Source organism: Schistocerca gregaria, unplaced genomic scaffold (assembly GCF_023897955.1).
Source record: "Schistocerca gregaria isolate iqSchGreg1 unplaced genomic scaffold, iqSchGreg1.2 ptg000169l, whole genome shotgun sequence".
Lineage (NCBI taxonomy): Eukaryota > Metazoa > Arthropoda > Insecta > Orthoptera > Acrididae > Schistocerca > Schistocerca gregaria.
In genome coordinates this window covers 14,191,883-14,217,587 of record NW_026061724.1, presented here as the reverse complement: position 1 = coordinate 14,217,587, position 25,705 = coordinate 14,191,883, and the positions used below count along the sequence as shown (strand labels likewise).

General features: G+C 26.1%; 1 protein-coding gene across 1 annotated transcript; it reads left to right on the top strand.

Annotated features, from left to right (window-relative positions):
• The first annotated feature begins 18,020 nt into the window (after nt 1-18,020).
• On the top strand, nt 18,021-19,118 carry LOC126302173 (uncharacterized). Its single transcript, XM_049991723.1, has one exon. It carries the CDS (start codon nt 18,062-18,064, stop codon nt 18,527-18,529), a length of 468 nt encoding a protein of 155 aa, XP_049847680.1. The 5' UTR covers nt 18,021-18,061; the 3' UTR covers nt 18,530-19,118.
• The last annotated feature ends 6,587 nt before the right edge of the window (nt 19,119-25,705 follow it).

Here is a 25,705-nt window from a genome sequence, read left to right as displayed (position 1 = left end):
ACATCACCAATACGATTAGAAAGTGCAGTTAATATACCAGCACTATAAGATTTTACATTTTGATAATAAATAACTAAACAATAAGAAACTAAACCTAAACCATCTCAACCTATTAAAATACTAATTAAATTAGGACTAATAATTAAAAAACCTATAGAAAGAATAAATATTAAAACAATAATAATAAAACGATTTATATTCTTTTCACCAGATATATAATCCTCTCTATAATAAATAACCAAAGAAGAAATATATATAACAAAAGATATAAAATTAAGAGATATTCAATCCAAAATTAAAGTTATAACAACTATAGAACCATTTAAATTGAAAAGCTCTCACTCAACAAAAACTCTATAATCAATTATTAAATAATAAATACCTAAAATAAAAATTATAGTTCTCGAAATAAACAAAGAAAAAAAACTCAAAGAACAAATAGAAAATAAATTCACGGCCTAAGATGAAAAACTTCATATCATTGATTCCACAAAACAATATTTTTAATTAAAATACTTAAGCAAACTAAACAAAGAAATATTCACCCTTTAAACAGAGAATATTTAAAGGCAATCAATGTAAAAGTAAAAGATGATATTCACGAAAATAACCAAGAGAACAAGTATAAACACCAGAATAATAATTCCCATGCTGAGAATAAGAATATATATACAAAGTATAAACAGCTCTAAAAAAAGATAAAAAAATCAAAGCAAAGAATCTAAAAGAAGTTCAAGATATAATTCTATTTAATAATCTAATTTCACCTACCAAATTTAAAGAAGGAGGAGCAGCCATATTTGATGATCTTAAAAGAAATCATCATAAAGCCATTCTTGGCATCAAATTAATTATACCCTTGTTAATTAATAATCTTCGTCTACCTAAACGTTCATAAATAATATTAGATAAACAAAATAAACCAGAAGAACATAAACCATGACCAACCATTAGAGAAAGAGAACCTACACAACCTCATCAATTCATAGTCATCAATCCACCAATAACCATTCTTATATGAGCAACAGAAGAATATGCAATTAAAGACTTTAAATCAACCTGACGAAAACAAATAAATCTTACAATAACACCCCCAGATAAACCTAAAGACAATCAAAAATAATTAAACTTTAAACCCAAATAAGAAATAACCTTTATAACACGAAAAATACCATAACCACCTAACTTTAATAAAACACCAATAAGAATTATTCTACCTGAAATAGGGGCCTCTACACGAGCCTTAGGAAGTCATAAATGAACCAAAAACATAGGTTTCTTAACTAAAAAAGCCAAAATTATAAATACATAAAACATAAAATAATAAGAACCAAAATCAACCAATAAAGGAAAATATAAAGTATTAGAAAAATCATAAACCTTAAATAAAACTAATAATAAAGGTAATCTAGCAACCAAAGTATAAAAAATTAAATAAACACCAGCCTGCAAACGCTCAAGTTGATAACCCCAACCCAAAATTAAAAAATATAAAAAGAAAGAAGACTTAATCTAGCAAATGAACAATAAAGCATAATTATTAAAATCAAAACCATAAAAACAAAAAAATTAGAATGATATGAACTTAAATAAACTGAACCTCTAGCAGTGATTATTAAAGAACAAATCCAAAAACTAAGTAAAATTAAACTAAAAGAAAAATAATCAATACCAAAATAATATCTAATTATATTCAAATCAGCATATGAATAAACACAAATTATAAAAACAAAACCCGACAGAAACATTAAAGAATGAACCAACCATCAACAATTATTTAATAAACAAAGAGGGATCAAAAAAATAGTTATAAATAAATACTTTAACATAAAGATAAACCAAAAGAATTAAAAAAATCATTACCATGAGAACGAATTATTGAAACTAAAATAGAAAGACCTAAAGCACCCTCACAAACAGAAAAAACTAAAAAAATAACAGGAAAAAAATAATCATAATCAAACTCAATAAGAAAAACAATAACTAACATAAATAAAGAAAGAAAATATATTCTAATCTCAAAAGAACCATTAATAAATGTTTACGTTTAGAAGAAAAAACATAAACACCAGCAAAATAAATCAATAAAGAAGTAAAAATAGAGAATATAAACATTAGTTTTAATAGTTTAAAAAAAACGCCGGTCTTGTAAACCGGAAATAAGTCCAGCCCCCACTTTTAAAACTTCAGAGGTGGAAAAGCTTCCATCATCGGTCCCCAAAAGCGGTATTTTAAATAAACTAACCCCTGAAATGATCAAAATAATAATTATATCATTATCAAATGTAATAAATATTAATTTTATTAAATTAAGACACCCAATATCAATAATGCTTTTTATTATCCTTCAAACCTTCCTAGTTGGATTAATAACAGGAACAATAATAGAAAGATATTGATTATCATATATTTTATTTTTAACATTTCTTGGTGGTATACTAGTATTATTTATTTACATTACAAGAATTGCATCAAACGAAATATTTCAGCCTAAATCAATCACTATAATTATTACATTAATAATGTGAGTATTTATCATATTAATATTAATTATTCTAGATATATCTATATTTATAGACTTTTTCAAAAACACCGAAACTATAAATATTGATAATTCAATCAATTATCAAGAAATAACAATATCTTTAGAAAAATTATATAATAGACCAACATTCATTATTACAATAATAATAATAATTTATTTATTTTTAGCACTACTAGCAGTTGTTAAAATCACCAATATTAATCAGGGACCTATTCGTAAAATAAGATAATTACTAATGAATAAACCCTTACAATTAAGACATCCTTTAATTAAAATTATTAATAACTCTTTAATTGACTTACCTGCCCCAACAAATATTTAATTTTGATGAAATTTTGGATCCCTATTATGATTATGTTTGGTAATTCAAATCGTAACTGGACTATTTTTAGCTATACATTATACATCAAATATTGAAATAGCATTCAGTAGTGTAGTACACATCTGCCGAGACGTAAATAATGGTTGAATTATCCGAACCTTACACGCAAATGGAGCATCTATATTTTGTATTTGTATTTACTTACATGTAGGACGGGGAATTTACTATGGATCTTATATATATATACATACCTGAATAATTGGTACAGTGATTTTATTTTTAGTTATAGCAACTGCATTTATAGGATATGTCTTACCCTGAGGCCAAATATCTTTTTGAGGTGCAACAGTAATTACTAATTTATTATCAGCAATCCCATACTTAGGAACAGATTTAGTCCAATGAGTATGAGGAGGATTCGCTGTTGATAATGCAACATTAAATCGATTCTTCACATTCCATTTTGTATTACCATTTATTATTGCTGCTATAGCAGCAATTCATTTATTTTTTCTTCACCAAACAGGATCTAATAATCCTCTTGGACTAAATGGAGATATTGAAAAAATTCCATTCCATCCATACTTTACCTTTAAGGATTCTATTACATTTGTAATAATAACATCATTATTAATTATACTATGTTTAATTAATCCTTACCTATTAGGAGATCCAGATAACTTTGTACCTGCCAACCCATTAGTAACACCAGTTCACATTCAACCAGAATGATATTTCCTATTTGCATATGCAATTCTACGATCTATCCCTAATAAGTTAGGAGGTGTTATTGCATTATTTTTATCAATTAGAATCTTAATAATTTTACCATTTTATAATAAAACACCATTCCGAGGCATTCAATTTTACCCTATTAATCAAATTTTATTCTGAATTATAGTAGTTATTGTATGCTTACTAAGGTGAATTGGTAAACGACCTGTTGAAGAACCTTATATTATAACAGGTCAAATCTTAACAATTATTTACTTCACATATTTCTTAATTAATGTCCATGTCGCAAACGCATGAGATAAATTAATTAAGGAATAAAGTTAATTAGCTTAGGAAAAGCATATGTTTTGAAAACATAAAATTAGAAGTTTAACTCTTCTATTAACTTTTCTCAAAAAATTTCACTAAACAAATGAGATAAATAAAATCTTTAAACCAACAAAGAAAATAAAAAAAATTCAAAGATAAAGGTAAAAAACTTTTTCAAGCTAAGTACATTAATTTATCATAACGGAACCGTGGTAATGTTCCACGAACCCAAATAAAACCAAAAGATATAATAGCAAGCTTAATAAAAAATATAAAAGAATAAATATCACCGCCCAAAAAAATTAAAGCAAATAACATTCTTATGAAGACAATTCTAGTATATTCAGCTAAAAAAATTAAAGTAAAACCATCCGCACCATACTCAATATTAAATCCTGAAACTAACTCAGATTCCCCTTCAGCAAAATCAAAAGGAGTACGATTAGTTTCAGCTAAGCAAGAAGCAAAACAAGCTAAAGCTAAAGGAAAAGAAATAATAATAAATCAACAATAAAGCTGATAGTTTATAAAATCAAACATATTAAAACTACCAATTAAAATAATTAAAGACAATAAAATTAAAGCTAAACTAACTTCATAAGTAATTGTTTGAGCAACAGAACGAAGAGAACCTAATAATGAATAATTTGAATTAGAAGATCAACCAGCAATTATAACAGTATAAACACCTAATCTAGTACAACATAAAAAAAATAAAAATCCATAAGAAAAAGAACACATATAAGTTAAATAAGGAAAAATTACTCAAACGGCTAAAGAAATCATTAAATTAAAAACAGGGGAAAAATAATAAAGTAGGTAATTAGATATAATAGGAATTGGCTGCTCCTTACAAATTAACTTAATAGCATCTCTAAATGGCTGAGGAATTCCAACAAAACCTACCTTATTTGGACCCTTTCGAATCTGAATATAACCTAAAACCTTACGCTCTAATAAAGTTAAAAAGGCAACACTAATTAAAACACAAATAACCAATAAAAGAAAATTCAAAATAAATATAAATAAATCATAAAGTATCAATACTATTTGTAGAAAAAATCTACATAAATGAATTCTAAATTCAACACATTAATCTGTCAAAATAGTAAATAAATTAATATTAATCAATATAACAAAAAATATTTTAACCATATGGTCCTTTCGTACTAATATGGATTAACAATCTTAGGATAGAAACCGACCTGGCTCACGCCGGTCTGAACTCAGATCATGTAAGAATTTAAAGGTCGAACTGACCTAATCATTGGGCTCCTGCACCCAAAATTTTTCTTAATCCAACATCGAGGTCGCAATCTGCTTTGTCGATATGAGCTCTCAAAAACAATTACGCTGTTATCCCTAAGGTAACTTAATCTTATGATCATAAATTATGGATCAAAATAACAAACATAAATAAATGATATAATAATGAAGAGTTTATCTATTCTTCATGTCACCCCAACAAAACATCATCATTAAATATAGAAAGACAAACAAAAAACTATATAAAAGTAAAATGTCAAGCTCTATAGGGTCTTCTCGTCCTAAAGAAGAATTTAAGCCTTTTGACTCAAAAGTTAAATTCAAAAATTTATTAAGAGGCAGTTGATTTCTCGTCAAGCCATTCATTCCAGCCACTAATTAAGAGACTAATGATTATGCTACCTTTGCACGGTCAAAATACCACGGCTCTTTAAAAATACGCTCAGTGAGCAGGCCAGACCTCAAAATATAAACAAGAGGACATGTTTTTGATAAACAGGCGGAAATCAATTTTGCCTAGTTCCTTATAATAAGTTCACAAGGTAAAAATTTCATACAAATAAATATACTAATTCTATCATTATTACAAAAATTTTAAAATTAAATTAATAATCTTAATAAAAAACCTAAAATATTTATAAAATCAAAATAAAAAATAACGAACTAAAACGTAATCTTAAAGATAGCTGGTTTAAAGCTTACTATTATATTTCTATAAAATAAATTATAGGTTATTAACTTCAAAGCTTATCCCTTAAAGAATAAATAAGTTAATATTTTTACTTAAAAAATTAAATAAAAACAAATAACTTTAAAAAATTAAATTTTTTCTTAAGAAACTAGATATCTTGGGAAACGATTAACATCTCATTTCTATAAATAATTTAATAATTATTATGATACATTAACTATAAATTATTTATAAATCAACCCAAATCGAGACAAGTAAAATAAATACTAAAATTTTGATAAACCCTGATACAAAAGGTACAATAAATAAAATCTACTTTAAAAAATTTTAACATAATATTTCATAAAACACTTACATTACCAATAAACTATAATTTAAAAAATCAATTCTATAAAATATACTAAGACAAAAATACAATAAAATTATTTATATTAAATAATTAAATAAACAAAAAATAAATATAATAAAATAAATAATCAAGATATCCTGATTTGCACAGAAAAATTTTCAGTGTAAATGAAACACTTTACTAATAAGTTCCTAGATACACTTTCCAGTACATCTACTATGTTACGACTTATCTCATCTAAATTGAAGCTACTTTAAAATAAAATAGAATAATCAATAATGAGAGCGTCGGGCGATGTGTACACATCTCAGAGCCAATATCAGTTAAATTAAATAAATTAAATTACTATCAAATCCACCTTCATTAACAGTATTTCACTATCAAATCCGTTATAAACAAAAATCTATTGTAACCCACCTCCTCTTAACTATAAGCTGCACCTTGACCTGAAATATTTTATAATTATAAATCTTGAGAATTATAACTCTAAAAAGATTCTCTGATAACGGAGATATACAAACAAATAAATTAAGTAGAGTAAATCGTGTATTATCAATCATGGGGTAGGTTCCTCTGAATGGAATGAGATACCGCCAAATTCTTTGGGTTTAAAGACCTTAACTAATAGTACCCTGGTAAATATAATAAACATTTAAAATAATAGGGTATCTAATCCTAGTTTATTACTTAAATTTCACAGATTCATAAAAAGGGCCACAAATAAATTTTAACATTTCACCTTACAAATTTATATTTCAACCCTAATAATATAAACAACTGTTTTAACCAATAATATTCACTTGTATCAATCGTATAACCGCGGCTGCTGGCACGAATTATGCCGATACTAAATCAATTGCTAAATCCAAAATCACTTGATAATTAAATCAAATTACTGCAAAAAGAACATTTAGTCTAACAAAACTTACATATAATACAAAGAAAAAGTGAATAAACAAGCAAGAATAAAACTTTTAAAAATAAAAAATAAGAAAATTTTAAATCTATTAATTCAGGAAAAAATAAAAGATTCAAATATTTAAAGAAAAAAAAAGAAAAAAACCACAAACATTAACAAAAAAAAAAGAAACGCCCCTATGTATGACAACAACAACTTCTCTATTATATATAATTAAAGATTAATATGGAACATGTATAGCAATAAATTTATTATATTCTTTCTTATTTAATCTTTCTTTTCACTTATAAATAAAGAAAGATTAAATAATATAATAAATATATTTTATACAATTATGTAATTTAATATAATATGTTATTAATATGAATTCTTTTTTTATATAAAGTTAACTTTCATATATATTAGTTAAATAATCTAATTATAGATAATTTACATAATTATATTATTATAATTAATATAATTATTTATATTAATTATAATATTTTATATTTAAATTAATAATTTTATTTATTATATTCAATTATAATAATATTAAATATTAAATTACATATTATTATATATATTATATTATAATCACCTATTTTAAGCTAAAAACGTAAGTTGCTATAATCCTAGGTAAATAATTGCATTAAAATAATCAATTGATAATGGTAAGATGAGCTTATAATACTTTAATTTCAATTAAATGTAATATATTAATATAAATTATTTATTATATATATATATATAAAAAAAATTAAATGAGCAGGATAAATTAATCCTAATTAAACAAAATAATACATAAAAGAATTTCAACAAAAAACTTTCGATTTATATATTAAATAAATGAAGTGCCTGATTAAGGGGTTACCTTGATAGGGTAAATAAAGTAAATAAAATTACCTTCATTAAAATTACATAAGATAGAATAAAACTACCTCCTTTAGTATCAAAAACTAACGTGCATCATACACCTTAATGTAAAAAGGTAAGCTAAACAAGCTAATGGGTTCATACCCCATTTATAGAGGTATCAATCCTCTCCTTTTTAATGACCAACAACTCTACAAAACTTCTCTTCCTATCAACATTAATGATAGGAACGATCCTGTCCATTTCATCAAATTCCTGATTTGGGGTTTGAATAGGACTTGAGATCAACTTACTTTCATTTATTCCGCTCCTAACAAGAAATAAAAATATAATAATAAATGAATCATCAATTAAATATTTTATTGTCCAAGCAATAGCATCGACAATATTATTATTTTCAATTTTGCTGATTCAAATAAAATATCCCATGGGATGGGAAACAGAATTTATCCCATCAATAATAATTAGATGTAGACTATTATTAAAGATTGGAGCTGCACCTTTCCATTTCTGATTTCCAGAAGTTATAGGAGCATCAAGATGAAATAATTGTTTAACATTAATAACATGACAAAAAATCGCCCCAATAATGGTCTTATCTTATTGTATTCAATTAAGAACTGTTATTTAACAATTATTATCTTAAGAATTATTATTGGGGCAATAGGAGGTTTAAATCAAACATCCTTACGACAACTTTTAGCATATTCATCAATCAGACATCTAGGTTGAATAATTAGATTATTAACAGTCAGAGAAAACATCTGAGAACTATACTTCATTATTTACTCACTATTAAGATTAATTATAGTTTTATTATTTAAGCAAATAAATTAATTTTTCATATCTCAAATTTATTCAGCCAGAAATATAAAAACCGAAATTAAATTCATAATATTCTTATCTTTATTATCTTTAGGTGGACTACCACCATTCCTTGGATTCTTACCAAAATGAATTGTAATACAATCATTAATAGAAAACAATATAACAACTATTATAACTGTATTAATCTTTAATTATATATAATAGAGAAGTTGTTGTGGTCATACATAGGGGCGTTTCTTTTTTTTTTGTTAATGTTTGTGGTTTTTTTCTTTTTTTTTCTTTAAATATTTGAATCTTTTATTTTTTCCTGAATTAATAGATTTAAAATTTTCTTATTTTTTATTTTTAAAAGTTTTATTCTTGCTTGTTTATTCACTTTTTCTTTGTATTATATGTAAGTTTTGTTAGACTAAATGTTCTTTTTGCAGTAATTTGATTTAATTATCAAGTGATTTTGGATTTAGCAATAGATTTAGTATCGGCATAATTCGTGCCAGCAGCCGCGGTTATACGATTGATACAAGTGAATATTATTGGTTAAAACAGTTGTTTATATTATTAGGGTTGAAATATAAATTTGTAAGGTGAAATGTTAAAATTTATTTGTGGCCCTTTTTATGAATCTGTGAAATTTAAGTAATAAACTAGGATTAGATACCCTATTATTTTAAATGTTAATTATATTAATCCAGGGTACTATTAGTTAAGGTCTTTAAACCCAAAGAATTTGGCGGTATCTCATTCCATTCAGAGGAACCTACCCCATGATTGATAATACACGATTTACTCTACTTAATTTATTTGTTTGTATATCTCCGTTATCAGAGAATCTTTTTAGAGTTATAATTCTCAAGATTTATAATTATAAAATATTTCAGGTCAAGGTGCAGCTTATAGTTAAGAGGAGGTGGGTTACAATAGATTTTTGTTTATAACGGATTTGATAGTGAAATACTGTTAATGAAGGTGGATTTGATAGTAATTTAATTTATTTAATTTAACTGATATTGGCTCTGAGATGTGTACACATCGCCCGTCGCTCTCATTATTAATTATTCTATTTTATTTTAAAGTAGCTTCAATTTAGATGAGATAAGTCGTAACATAGTAGATGTACTGGAAAGTGTATCTAGGAAGAGTTTCAAGATATAACTTATTAGTAAAGTGTTTCATTTACACTGAAAATTTTTCTGTGCAAATCAGGATATCTTGATTATTTATTTTATTATATTTATTTTTTGTTTATTTAATTATTTAATATAAATAATTTTATTGTATTTTTGTCTTAGTATATTTTATAGAATTGATTTTTTAAATTATAGTTTATTGGTAATGTAAGTGTTTTATGAAATATTATTTTAAAATTTTTTTAAGTAGATTTTATTTATTGTACCTTTTGTATCAGGGTTTATCAAAATTTTAGTATTTATTTTACTTGTCTCGATTGGGTTGATTTATAAATAATTTATAGTTAATGTATCATAATTATTATTAAATTATTTATAGAAATGAGATGTTAATCGTTTCCCAAGATATCTAGTTTCTTAAGAAAAAATTTAATTTTTTAAAGTTATTTGTTTTTATTTAATTTTTTAAGTAAAAATATTAACTTATTTATTGTTAAGGGATAAGCTTTGAAGTTAATAACCTATAATTTATTTTATAGAAATATAATAGTAAGCTTTAAACCAGCTATCTTTAAGATTACGTTTTAGTTCGTTATTTTTTATTTTGATTTTATAAATATTTTAGGTTTTTTATTAAGATTATTAATTTAATTTTAAAATTTTTGTAATAATGATAGAATTAGTATATTTATTTGTATGAAATTTTTACCTTGTGAACTTATTATACGGAACTAGGCAAAATTGATTTCCGCCTGTTTATCAAAAACATGTCCTCTTGTTTATATTTTGAGGTCTGGCCTGCTCACTGAGCGTATTTTTAAAGAGCCGCGGTATTTTGACCGTGCAAAGGTAGCATAATCATTAGTCTCTTAATTAGTGGCTGGAATGAATGGCTTGACGAGAAATCAACTGTCTCTTAATAAATTTTTGAATTTAACTTTTGAGTCAAAAGGCTTAAATTCTTCTTTAGGACGAGAAGACCCTATAGAGCTTGACATTTTAGTTTTATACAGTTTTTTGTTTGTCTTTCTATATTTAATGATGATGTTTTGTTGGGGTGACATGAAGAATAGATAAACTCTTCATTATTATATCATTTATTTATGTTTGTTATTTTGATCCATAATTTATGATCATAAGATTAAGTTACCTTAGGGATAACAGCGTAATTGTTTTTGAGAGCTCATATCGACAAAGCAGATTGCGACCTCGATGTTGGATTAAGAAAAATTTAGGGTGCAGGAGCCCAATGATTAGGTCTGTTCGACCTTTAAATTCTTACATGATCTGAGTTCAGACCGGCGTGAGCCAGGTCGGTTTCTATCCTAAGATTGTTAATCCATATTAGTACGAAAGGACCATATGGTTAAAATATTTTTTGTTATATTGATTAATATTAATTTATTTACTATTTTGACAGATTAATGTGTTGAATTTAGAATTCATTTATGTAGATTTTTTCTACAAATAGTATTGATACTTTATGATTTATTTATATTTATTTTGAATTTTCTTTTATTGGTTATTTGTGTTTTAATTAGTGTTGCCTTTTTAACTTTATTAGAGCGTAAGGTTTTACGTTATATTCAGATTCGAAAGGGTCCAAATAAGGTAGGTTTTGTTGGAATTCCTCAGCCATTTAGAGATGCTATTAAGTTAATTTGTAAGGAGCAGCCAATTCCTATTATATCTAATTACCTACTTTATTATTTTTCCCCTGTTTTTAATTTAATGATTTCTTTAGCCGTTTGAGTAATTTTTCCTTATTTAACTTATATGTGTTCTTTTTCTTATGGATTTTTATTTTTTTTATGTTGTACTAGATTAGGTGTTTATACTGTTATAATTGCTGGTTGATCTTCTAATTCAAATTATTCATTATTAGGTTCTCTTCGTTCTGTTGCTCAAACAATTTCTTATGAAGTTAGTTTAGCTTTAATTTTATTGTCTTTAATTATTTTAATTGGTAGTTTTAATATGTTTGATTTTATAAACTATCAGCTTTATTGTTGATTTATTATTACTTCTTTTCCTTTAGCTTTAGCTTGTTTTGCTTCTTGCTTAGCTGAAACTAATCGTACTCCTTTTGATTTTGCTGAAGGGGAATCTGAGTTAGTTTCAGGATTTAATATTGAGTATGGTGCGGATGGTTTTACTTTAATTTTTTTAGCTGAATATACTAGAATTGTCTTCATAAGAATGTTATTGGCTTTAATTTTTTTGGGCGGTGATTTTTATTCTTTTATATTTTTTATTAAGCTTGCTATTATATCTTTTGGTTTTATTTGGGTTCGTGGAACATTACCACGGTTCCGTTATGATAAATTAATGTACTTAGCTTGAAAAAGTTTTTTACCTTTATCTTTGAATTTTTTTATTTTCTTTGTTGGTTTAAAGATTTTATTTATCTCATTTGTTTAGTGAAATTTTTTGAGAAAAGTTAATAGAAGAGTTAAACTTCTAATTTTATGTTTTCAAAACATATGCTTTTCCTAAGCTAATTAACTTTATTCCTTAATTAATTTATCTCATGCGTTTGCGACATGGACATTAATTAAGAAATATGTGAAGTAAATAATTGTTAAGATTTGACCTGTTATAATATAAGGTTCTTCAACAGGTCGTTTACCAATTCACCTTAGTAAGCATACAACAACTACTATAATTCAGAATAAAATTTGATTAATAGGGTAAAATTGAATGCCTCGGAATGGTGTTTTATTATAAAATGGTAAAATTATTAAGATTCTAATTGATAAAAATAATGCAATAACACCTCCTAACTTATTAGGGATAGATCGTAGAATTGCATATGCAAATAGGAAATATCATTCTGGTTGAATGTGAACTGGTGTTACTAATGGGTTGGCAGGTACAAAGTTATCTGGATCTCCTAATAGGTAAGGATTAATTAAACATAGTATAATTAATAATGATGTTATTATTACAAATGTAATAGAATCCTTAAAGGTAAAGTATGGATGGAATGGAATTTTTTCAATATCTCCATTTAGTCCAAGAGGATTATTAGATCCTGTTTGGTGAAGAAAAAATAAATGAATTGCTGCTATAGCAGCAATAATAAATGGTAATACAAAATGGAGTGTGAAGAATCGATTTAATGTTGCATTATCAACAGCGAATCCTCCTCATACTCATTGGACTAAATCTGTTCCTAAGTATGGGATTGCTGATAATAAATTAGTAATTACTGTTGCACCTCAAAAAGATATTTGGCCTCAGGGTAAGACATATCCTATAAATGCAGTTGCTATAACTAAAAATAAAATCACTGTACCAATTATTCAGGTATGTATATATATATATAAGATCCATAGTAAATTCCCCGTCCTACATGTAAGTAAATACAAATAAAAAATATAGATGCTCCATTTGCGTGTAAGGTTCGGATAATTCAACCATTAATTACGTCTCGGCAGATGTGTACTACACTACTGAATGCTATTTCAATATTTGATGTATAATGTATAGCTAAAAATAGTCCAGTTACGATTTGAATTACCAAACATAACCCTAATAGGGATCCAAAATTTCATCAAAATGAAATATTTGTTGGGGCAGGTAAGTCAATTAAAGAGTTATTAATAATTTTAATTAAAGGATGTCTTAATCGTAAGGGTTTATTCATTAGTAATTATCTTATTTTACGAATAGGTCCCTGATTAATATTGGTGATTTTAAGAACTGCTAGTAGTGCTAAAAATAAATAAATTATTATTATTATTGTAATAATGAATGTTGGTCTATTATATAATTTTTCTAAAGATATTGTTATTTCTTGATAATTGATTGAATTATCAATATTTATAGTTTCTGTGTTTTTGAAAAAGTCTATAAATATAGATATATCTAGAATAATTAATATTAATATGATAAATACTCACATTATTAATGTAATAATTATAGTGATTGATTTAGGCTGAAATATTTCGTTTGATGCAATTCTTGTAATGTAAATAAATAATACTAGTATACCACCAAGAAATGTTAAAAATAAAATATATGATAATCAATATCTTTCTATTATTGTTCCTGTTATTAATCCAACTAGGAAGGTTTGAAGGATAATAAAAAGCATTATTGATATTGGGTGTCTTAATTTAATAAAATTAATATTTATTACATTTGATAATGATATAATTATTATTTTGATCATTTCAGGGGTTAGTTTATTTAAAATACCGGTTTTGGGGACCGATGATGGAAGCTTTTCCACCTCTGAAGTTTTAAAAGTGGGGGCTGGACTTATTTCCGGTTTACAAGACCGGCGTTTTTTTTTAAACTATTAAAACTAATGTTTGTATTCTCTATTTTTACTTCTTTATTGATTTATTTTGCTAGTGTTTATGTTTTTTCTTCTAAACGTAAACATTTATTAATGGTTCTTTTGAGATTAGAATATATTGCTCTTTCTTTATTTATGTTAGTTATTGTTTTTCTTATTGAGTTTGATTATGATTATTTTTTTCCTGTTATTTTTTTAGTTTTTTCTGTTTGTGAGGGTGCTTTAGGTCTTTCTATTTTAGTTTCAATAATTCGTTCTCATGGTAATGATTTTTTTAATTCTTTTGGTTTATCTTTATGTTAAAGTATTTATTTATAACTATTTTTTGATCCCTCTTTGTTTATTAAATAATTGTTGATGGTTGGTTCATTCTTTAATGTTTCTGTCGGGTTTTGTTTTTATAATTTGTGTTTATTCATATGCTGATTTGAATATAATTAGATATTATTTTGGTATTGATTATTTTTCTTTTAGTTTAATTTTACTTAGTTTTTGGATTTGTTCTTTAATAATCACTGCTAGAGGTTCAGTTTATTTAAGTTCATATCATTCTAATTTTTTTGTTTTTATGGTTTTGATTTTAATAATTATGCTTTATTGTTCATTTGCTAGATTAAGTCTTCTTTCTTTTTATATTTTTTTTGAGGCTAGATTAGTTCCTACTTTACTTTTAATTTTGGGTTGGGGTTTTCAACCTGAGCGTTTGCAGGCTGGTGTTTATTTAATTTTTTATACTTTGGTTGCTAGATTACCTTTATTATTAGTTTTATTTAAGGTTTATGATTTTTCTAATACTTTATATTTTCCTTTATTGGTTGATTTTGGTTCTTATTATTTTATGTTTTATGTATTTATAATTTTGGCTTTTTTAGTTAAGATACCTATGTTTTTGGTTCATTTATGACTTCCTAAGGCTCATGTAGAGGCCCCTATTTCAGGTAGAATAATTCTTGCTGGTGTTTTATTAAAGTTAGGTGGTTATGGTATTTTTCGTGTTATAAAGGTTATTTCTTATTTGGGTTTAAAGTTTAATTATTTTTGATTGTCTTTAGGTTTATCTGGGGGTGTTATTGTAAGATTTATTTGTTTTCGTCAGGTTGATTTAAAGTCTTTAATTGCATTTCTTCTGTTGCTCATATAAGAATGGTTATTGGTGGATTGATGACTATGAATTGATGAGGTTGTGTAGGTTCTCTTTCTCTAATGGTTGGTCATGGTTTATGTTCTTCTGGTTTATTTTGTTTATCTAATATTATTTATGAACGTTTAGGTAGACGAAGATTATTAATTAACAAGGGTATAATTAATTTGATGCCAAGAATGGCTTTATGATGATTTCTTTTAAGATCATCAAATATGGCTGCTCCTCCTTCTTTAAATTTGGTAGGTGAAATTAGATTATTAAATAGAATTATATCTTGATCTTCTTTTAGATTCTTTGCTTTGATTTTTTTATCTTTTTTTAGAGCTGTTTATACTTTGTATATATATTCTTATTCTCAGCATGGGAATTATTATTCTGGTGTTTATACTTGTTCTCTTGGTTATTTTCGTGAATATCATCTTTTACTTTTACATTGATTGCCTTTAAATATTCTCTGTTTAAAGGGTGAATATTTCTTTGTTTAGTTTGCTTAAGTATTTTAATTAAAAATATTGTTTTGTGGAATCAATGATATGAAGTTTTTCATCTTAGGCCGTGAATTTATTTTCTATTTGTTCTTTGAGTTTTTTTTCTTTGTTTATTTCGAGAACTATAATTTTTATTTTAGGTATTTATTATTTAATAATTGATTATAGAGTTTTTGTTGAGTGAGAGCTTTTCAATTTAAATGGTTCTATAGTTGTTATAACTTTAATTTTGGATTGAATATCTCTTATTTTTATACCTTTTGTTATATATATTTCTTCTTTGGTTATTTATTATAGAGAAGATTATATATCTGGTGAAAAGAATATAAATCGTTTTATTATTATTGTTTTAATATTTATTCTTTCTATAGGTTTTTTAATTATTAGTCCTAATTTAATTAGAATTTTATTAGGTTGAGATGGTTTAGGTTTAGTTTCTTATTGTTTAGTTATTTATTATCAAAATGTAAAATCTTATAGTGCTGGTATATTAACTGCACTTTCTAATCGTATTGGTGATGATGCTATTTTAATTTCTATTGCATGAATGTTAAATTTTGGTGGTTGAAATTATATTTATTATTATGATTTTATTTCTAATTCTTTTGAAATAAAGCTCATTACTATATTAATTGTTTCAGCAGCTATAACTAAGAGAGCTCAGATTCCTTTCTCTTCATGACTTCCTGCTGCTATAGCAGCTCCTACTCCTGTTTCTGCTTTAGTTCATTCTTCTACTCTTGTTACTGCTGGTGTTTATTTATTAATTCGTTTTAGACCAATATTGGATACTTATAATTGTGGTTGATTTTTACTTTTAATTGGTTGTATAACTATATTTATGGCTGGATTGGGCGCTAATTTTGAGTTTGATTTAAAGAAGATTATTGCTCTTTCTACTTTAAGACAACTTGGTTTAATAATAAGAATTTTGGCTATAGGTTATCCAAAGCTTGCATTTTTTCATTTATTGGCTCATGCTTTATTTAAGGCATTATTATTTATATGTGCAGGTTCAATAATTCATAATTTGAAGGATTCTCAGGATATTCGTTGTATAGGATCAATTGTTAATTTCATACCTTTAACTTCAGTTTGTTTTAATGTTTCTAGTTTATCTTTGTGTGGAATACCTTTTTTAGCGGGATTTTATTCAAAGGATTTAATTCTTGAGATGGTTTGTTTAAGATGAATTAATTGTTTAATTTTTTTCTTTATTTTTTTTCTACTGGTTTAACTGCTTCTTATTCTTTTCGTTTGTTTTATTATTCAATATCTGGTGATAATTATTTTTATTCTAGATTTTCTTTTGATGATAAGGGTTATTATATTTCATTTGGAATAATTGGTCTATTGTTTGTTGCTGTTTTTGGTGGTAGTCTTTTATCTTGATTAATTTTTCCTATTCCTCATGTGATTGCTTTACCTTATTATTTAAAGCTTTTAACTATTACAGTTGTTATTTTAGGTGCTTATTTAGGTTATCTTATTTCTAATTTTGATTTTTCTCATAATTTATTTTCTTTAAGTATACTTTCTTTTGTTAGATTTGCTGGTTCTATATGATTTATACCTTTTCTTTCAACTAAGTTTATTAGATATATTCCTTTAAAAATAGGTTATTATTCATCTAAGTCATTTGATTATGGTTGAGGTGAATTACTTGGTGGTCAAGGTTTATATAGATTATTTATTTATTTAATTGGTTATATTCAAGGTTGATATGATTCTAATTTCAAGATTTATCTTTTAACTTTTATTTTTTGAATATTTATTTTGGTAATATTGTTTTTCGTTTACTTAAATAGCTTATAATTAGAGCGTGACACTGAAGATGTTAAGGAAGTATTTTTACTTTTAAGTATTTATAAATATAGATATATTATTTTTACAGTGAAAATGTAATGTTTTATTTAAACTATATAAATTTTAGAAATGTTAACGGAGTTTAACCGCTAATATAAAAAGTTAGCAGCTTTCATATTGGCTTTACATTTCCTTAATTGGAACTATTATAGTTCAATTATATTATTAACAGTAATACGCCTCTTTTTGGCTTCAATTAATAAGAATAAGGGTAGTACATACCAATCTTCCAGGTCGAAACTGACTGCAATATTTCGCTTCTTATTCTATTTAAGGTTGATTGATAATATCAATACTTTTTGAATGCAACCCAAATGTTATATTTAACTACAACCCTTTATTCTGCTCATTGTAATGCTCCTTGGTTTCATTCATGGTATAGTCCTCCTAATAGAACTAGAATAAAAAATATTGTTGATACTGTTCAGATTATAATGTCTGAAGTTTTAAAAATAATTACAATTGGTAGAATTAGTGCAATTTCTACATCAAAAATTAAAAAGATTACTGCGATTAGGAAGAATCGTATTGAGAATGGTATTCGTGCTGATCTTTTTGGATCAAACCCACATTCAAATGGTGATCTTTTTTCTCGATCATTAATTAATTTTTTTGATAGTGTTGTTGCCAGGATTATAACAATTATTGGAATAATAAATCTAATGAAAACTCTTGTTGATAGAATTAGAATTGTTTTTCTTGATTTATATCAAGCTTTCTGTTTGGAAGTCAAATGTACTATTTATACTAGAAAAACAATTATCTACCTCATCAATAAATAGAGATATATAAGAATAATCATACTACGTCTACGAAGTGTCAGTATCATGCTGCTGCTTCAAATCCAAAGTGATGTCTTGGTGAAAATTGATTTATTGAGTGTCGAAGTAGACATGTTGATAAAAAGATTGTTCCAATAATTACGTGTAAACCATGGAATCCTGTTGCAACAAAGAATGTTGATCCATAAACTGCATCTGCAATGGTAAAAGGTGCTTCTCAATATTCATATGCTTGAAGTATTGTAAAGTATAGTCCTAATAACACTGTGAAGAATAATCCTTGTAGTGCTTGAGTATGATTAGATTCCATTAAACTATGATGTGCTCATGTTACTGTTACTCCTGATGCTAAAAGAATAGCTGTATTAAGTAATGGAATTTGTATAGGGTTAAAGGGTTGAATTCCTATTGGAGGTCATAGTATTCCTAGTTCAATTGTTGGTGCTAATCTTCTTCTAAAGAATGCTCAAAAAAAGAAACGAAAAATAATACCTCTGATGCAATAAATAAAATTATTCCTCATCGTAATCCAATTGATACAAATCCTGTATGTAATCCTTGATATGTTCCTTCTCGTACTACATCTCGTCATCATTGAATTATAGTTAGTAGGGTAATTCCAAATCCAATTATGAATAAGTTAATATTAAATAGGTGGAATCATTTTGCTAGTCCTGATACTAGGACTATTGCTCCAATTGCTCCTGTTAATGGTCAAGGTCTATAGTCTACTAAGTGGAATGGGTGGTTTGAGTGAGTTGTTAACATAGGTTTAATATACTTCTCTAGAATATAGAGTTCTTAGAATTGAGAAAACATAGGCTTGAATTATTGCTACTGCTGATTCTAGAATTAATAGAAGTATTTGTCCAATAATTAGTAATGAGATTAAGTTTATTGCTATAGATGGTCCTGTGTTTCCTAATAAGGTTAATAATAAGTGTCCTGCAATTATATTTGCTGCCAACCGTACTGCTAATGTACCTGGTCGAATAACATTACTAATTGTTTCAATTAGTACTATAAATGATATTAATGCAGGCGGTGTACCTTGTGGTACAAGGTGTGTAAATATATGATTAGTATGGTTAATTCATCCAAATAATATAAATCTTAGCCATATAGGTAGGGCAATTGCAAATGTTAATGCTAAATGTCTTGTTCTAGTAAAAATATAAGGGAATAATCCTATGAAATTGTTAAATAATATTATAATAAAAATTGAGATGAAAATGAATGTTGTTCCATTAAATGATTTTGGTCCAAGAAGTGTTTTAAATTCATTATGTAAGGTTAAATTTAGTTTATTTCAGATAATGTTAATTCGTGATGGTGTAAGTCAAAATAGTGATGGGATTAATAATAGTCCTAGAAATGTTCTAGTTCAATTTAATGATAAATTAAAGATGTTAGTTGATGGGTCAAATGTTGAGAATAGATTTGTTATCATTTTCAATTTAAGTTTTTTATTTCAATTGTTCCTTTTTCTGCTCTTTTAATAAGGTTAGGTTTAAATGAGAAGAAGTTTATTTGATTAAACAAGATTAATGTAGCTGAAAATATAATGAATAGTGAGAATCATATAAGAGGGGATATTTGAGGGATTTGGATATAATTTCCCCATCAGAAGTAGTCGTTAATTTACTATTATTTGGTTTAAGAGACCATTACTTACTTTCAGTCATCTGATGAATTTCAAGGTGTACTAATTTTTTTTAGTTACTTTAGATTGACACTCTAATGTTATTTATTTTAACTAACTCCTTAAATTATCTTAGATAATCACTTAATAAATAAATTTACTGAAGTTCTTTCAATTACAATTGGTATAAATCTGTGGTTTGCTCCACAGATTTCTGAGCATTGTCCAAAGAATAATCCAGGTCGATTTATTGTGAATGTTCCTTGATTTAACCGACCTGGCGTTGCATCAATTTTAACCCCTAATGCAGGAACTGCTCATGAGTGTAGAACATCTGATGCTCTTGTTAATACTCGTACTTCTGTATTTATTGGTAGGACTGTTCGGTTATCTACATCTAGTAGTCGGAATCCATCATTTTCTAGGTCTTGTTCTGGTGTTATATAAGTGTCAAATTCTACGTCTATGAAGTCTGAATATTCATATCTTCAATATCATTGTCGTCCAATGGTTTTAATTGTAATTATTGCATCTACTGAATCATCAAGTAAATATAATAGTCGTAATGATGGAAGGGCAATAAAAATTAATGTAATTGCTGGTAAAGCTGTTCAGATTGTTTCAATTAAATGTCCATGAAGTATATTACGGTTAGTATAGGCAATAAATAATATATAACTTAGGGCATAACCTACAATTACTGTAATTAATAATAATACGACCATAGTATGATCATGAAAGAATGATAATTGCTCCATTAATGGTGAAGCTCCATCTTGAAGAGATAAATTTGATCATGTTGCCATTAATAAATATTTTCTAATAAAAGGTCAAACCTTTATTTGTAGAGCTTAAATCTACTGCACTAATCTGCCATATTAGAATCTAGAGATTAATGGTAATTCTGAGTAACTATGTTCTGCAGGACGGTTATTTTGTAGTCATTCTGTTGATCTTCTTATGTTAGCTCTAAATATAATTGCTCGGTTTGTAATCATTCTTTCTCATATAATTACAATGAATATAATGATTCCTACAATAGAAATTGTAGACCCAATTCTTGATACTACGTTTCATGATGTATATGCGTCTGGGTAGTCAGAGTATCGTCGAGGTATTCCTGCTAATCCTAGGAAGTGTTGAGGAAGAATGTTAAATTTACTCCAATGAATATAATTGTAAATTGGATTTTTAATCATGTATTATTTATAGTTAATCCTGTAAATAGTGGATATCATTGAATGACACCTCCTATAATTGCAAATACTGCTCCTATAGATAATACATAATGAAAGTGGGCTACTACATAATATGTATCATGTAATACAATATCAAGTGATGAATTTGCTAATACTAATCCTGTTAATCCACCAATTGTAAATATAAAAATAAATCCTAGAGCTCATAATAATGGTGGATTGAACTTGAATTTAGTTCCATATAATGTAGCTAATCATCTAAATACCTTAATTCCTGTAGGTACAGCAATAATTATTGTTGCTGATGTAAAATATGCTCGTGTGTCAACATCCATTCCTACTGTAAATATATGATGTGCTCATACAATAAATCCTATTAGTCCAATTGATAGTATAGCATAAATTATACCTAATGTTCCAAATGATTCAATTTTTCCTCTTTCTTGACATACAATATGTGAAATAATTCCGAACCCCGGTAGAATTAAAATATAAACTTCTGGGTGTCCAAAGAATCAAAATAGATGTTGATATAGAATTGGGTCACCCCCTCCTGCAGGGTCAAGGAATGATGTATTTAAATTTCGATCTGTTAATAATATAGTAATAGCTCCTGCTAAAACTGGAAGTGAAAGAAGGAGAAGTAATGCTGTAATAGCTACAGATCATACAAATAAAGGTGTTTGATCTAAAGTTATACTTTCTGATCGTATATTAATTGCTGTTGTAATGAAATTCACTGCACCAAGAATAGATGATACACCTGCTAAGTGATGTGAAAAAATAGCTAGATCTACAGATGCACCCCCGTGTGCAATAGCTCCTGCTAGAGGAGGGTAAACTGTTCATCCTGTACCAGCACCATTATCTACTATAGAAGATGTAAGAAGAAGGGTTAGTGAAGGTGGTAGTAATCAAAAACTTATATTATATATTCGTGGAAATGCTATATCTGGCGCACCAATTATTAGTGGAAGAAGTCAATTACCAAATCCACCAATTATATTAGGTATTACTATAAAGAAAATTATTACGAATGCATGAGCTGTAATAATAGCATTATAAATCTGGTCATCCCCAATTAGAGATCCGGGTTGGCCAAGTTCAGCACGAATAAGTATTCTTATTGATGTTCCTACTATTCCTGCTCATGCTCCAAATATGAGGTATAAAGTACCAATGTCCTTATGGTTTGTTGAGAATAATCATTTTTGCGGTAAGATGGCTGAATTTTAGGTGGTAGACTGTAAATCTACTTATGAGATGTTTTCTCTCTTATCATATTTAGGTCTTATATTCAATTATGATTCTAGACTGCAATTCTAGAGGTGTAAAATTTTACTAAGGCCTAAAAGATTATTCTTTTAATTATAACTTTGAAGGTTATTAGTTTGATTAACTTAAGTCCTTAGTATAATGAAATTAAGGTTGATGTTGAAATCAATCCTATTGTTGAAATTATTACTGTTATAGGAAGAATGATTCTTGATTTTTGGGACTTATCTTTATAGATCACGAATTATCTGTGAATGATATAATTAGAGCTGAGAATCTAATACGTATATAGTAGTAGAGTGTAATTGTAGTTAATACAACTATAATAGTTATAATAGTTGTTATATTGTTTTCTATTAATGATTGTATTACAATTCATTTTGGTAAGAATCCAAGGAATGGTGGTAGTCCACCTAAAGATAATAAAGATAAGAATATTATGAATTTAATTTCGGTTTTTATATTTCTGGCTGAATAAATTTGATTAAATAATAAAACTATAATTAATCTTAATAGTGAGTAAATAATGAAGTATAGTTCTCAGATGTTTTCTCTGACTGTTAATGATCTAATTATTCAACCTAGATGTCTGATTGATGAATATGCTAAAAGTTGTCGTAAGGATGTTTGATTTAAACCTCCTATTGCCCCAATAAAAATTCTTAAGATAATAATTGTTCAAATAAAAGTTCTTAATTGAATACAATAAGATAAGACCATTATTGGGGCGATTTTTTGTCATGTTATTAATGTTAAACAATTATTTCATCTTGATGCTCCTATAACTTCTGGAAATCAGAAATGGAAAGGTGCAGCTCCAATCTTTAATAATAGTCTAGATCTAATTATTATTGATGGGATAAATTCTGTTTCCCATCCCATGGGATATTTTATTTGAATCAGCAAAATTGAAAATAATAATATTGTCGATGCTATTGCTTGGACAATAATATATTTAATTGATGATTCATTTATTATTATATTTTTATTTCTTGTTAGGAGCGGAATAAATGAATGTAAGTTGATCTCAAGTCCTATTCAAACCCCAAATCAGGAATTTGATGAAATGGACAGGATCGTTCCTATCATTAATGTTGATAGGAAGAGAAGTTTTGTAGAGTTGTTGGTCATTAAAAAGGAGAGGATTGATACCTCTATAAATGGGGTATGAACCCATTAGCTTGTTTAGCTTACCTTTTTACATTAAGGTGTATGATGCACGTTAGTTTTTGATACTAAAGGAGGTAGTTTAATTCTATCTTATGTAATTTTAATGAAGGTAATTTTATTTACTTTATTTACCCTATCAAGGTAACCCTTTAATCAGGCACTTCATTTATTTAATATATAAATCGAAAGTTATTTTTGAAATTCTTTTATGTATTATTTTGTTTAATTAGGATTAATTTATCCTGCTCATTTTATTTTTTATATATATATATATAATAAATAATTTATATTAATATATTACATTTAATTGAAATTAAAGTATTATAAGTTCATCTTACCATTATCAATTGATTATTTTAATGTAATTATTTACCTAGGATTACTGCTACTTATGTTTTGAGCTTAAAATAGGTTATTATAATATAATATATATAATAATATGTAATTTAATATTTAATATTATTATAATTGGATATAATAAATAAAATTATTAATTTAAATATAAAATATTATAATTAATATAAATAATTATATTAATTATAATAATATAATTATGTAAGTTATCTATAATTAGATTATTTAACTAATATATATGAAAGTTAACTTAATATAAAAAAAAGAATTCATATTAATAACATATTATATTAAATTACATAATTGTATAAAATATATTTATTATATTATTTAATCTTTATTTATTTATTAGTGAAAAGAAAGATTAAATAAGAAAGAATATAATACATTTATTGCTATACATGTTCCATATTAATCTTTAATTATATATAATAGAGAAGTTGTTGTGGTCATACATAGGGGCGTTTCTTTTTTTTTTTGTTAATGTTTGTGGTTTTTTCTTTTTTTTTCTTTTATTTTTTCCTGAATTAATAGATTTAAAATTTTCTTATTTTTTATTTTTAAAAGTTTTATTCTTGCTTGTTTATTCACTTTTTCTTTGTATTATATGTAAGTTTTGTTAGACTAAATGTTCTTTTTGCAGTAACTTTGATTTAATTATCAAGTGATTTTGGATTTAGCAATTGATTTAGTATCGGCATAATTCGTGCCAGCAGCCGCGGTTATACGATTGATACAAGTGAATATTATTGGTTAAAACAGTTGTTTATATTATTAGGGTTGAAATATAAATTTGTAAGGTGAAATGTTAAAATTTATTTGTGGCCCTTTTTATGAATCTGTGAAATTTAAATAATAAACTAGGATTAGATACCCTATTATTTTAAATGTTAATTATATTTACCAGGGTACTATTAGTTAAGGTCTTTAAACCCAAAGAATTTGGCGGTATCTCATTCCATTCAGAGGAACCTACCCCATGATTGATAATACACGATTTACTCTACTTAATTTATTTGTTTGTATATCTCCGTTATCAGAGAATCTTTTTAGAGTTATAATTCTCAAGATTTATAATTATAAAATATTTCAGGTCAAGGTGCAGCTTATAGTTAAGAGGAGGTGGGTTACAATAGATTTTTGTTTATAACGGATTTGATAGTGAAATACTGTTAATGAAGGTGGATTTGATAGTAATTTAATTTATTTAATTTAACTGATATTGGCTCTGAGATGTGTACACATCGCCCGTCGCTCTCATTATTGATTATTCTATTTTATTTTAAAGTAGCTTCAATTTAGATGAGATAAGTCGTAACATAGTAGATGTACTGGAAAGTGTATCTAGGAAGAGTTTCAAGATATAACTTATTAGTAAAGTGTTTCATTTACACTGAAAATTTTTCTGTGCAAATCAGGATATCTTGATTATTTATTTTATTATATTTATTTTTTGTTTATTTAATTATTTATATAAATAATTTTATTGTATTTTTGTCTTAGTATATTTTATAGAATTGATTTTTTAAATTATAG

What these genes read in the sequence shown, in the direction of transcription:
- LOC126302173 (XM_049991723.1), top strand. Translation starts at nt 18,062, where the DNA reads ATGTTATATTTAACTACAACCCTTTATTCTGCTCATTGTAATGCTCCT.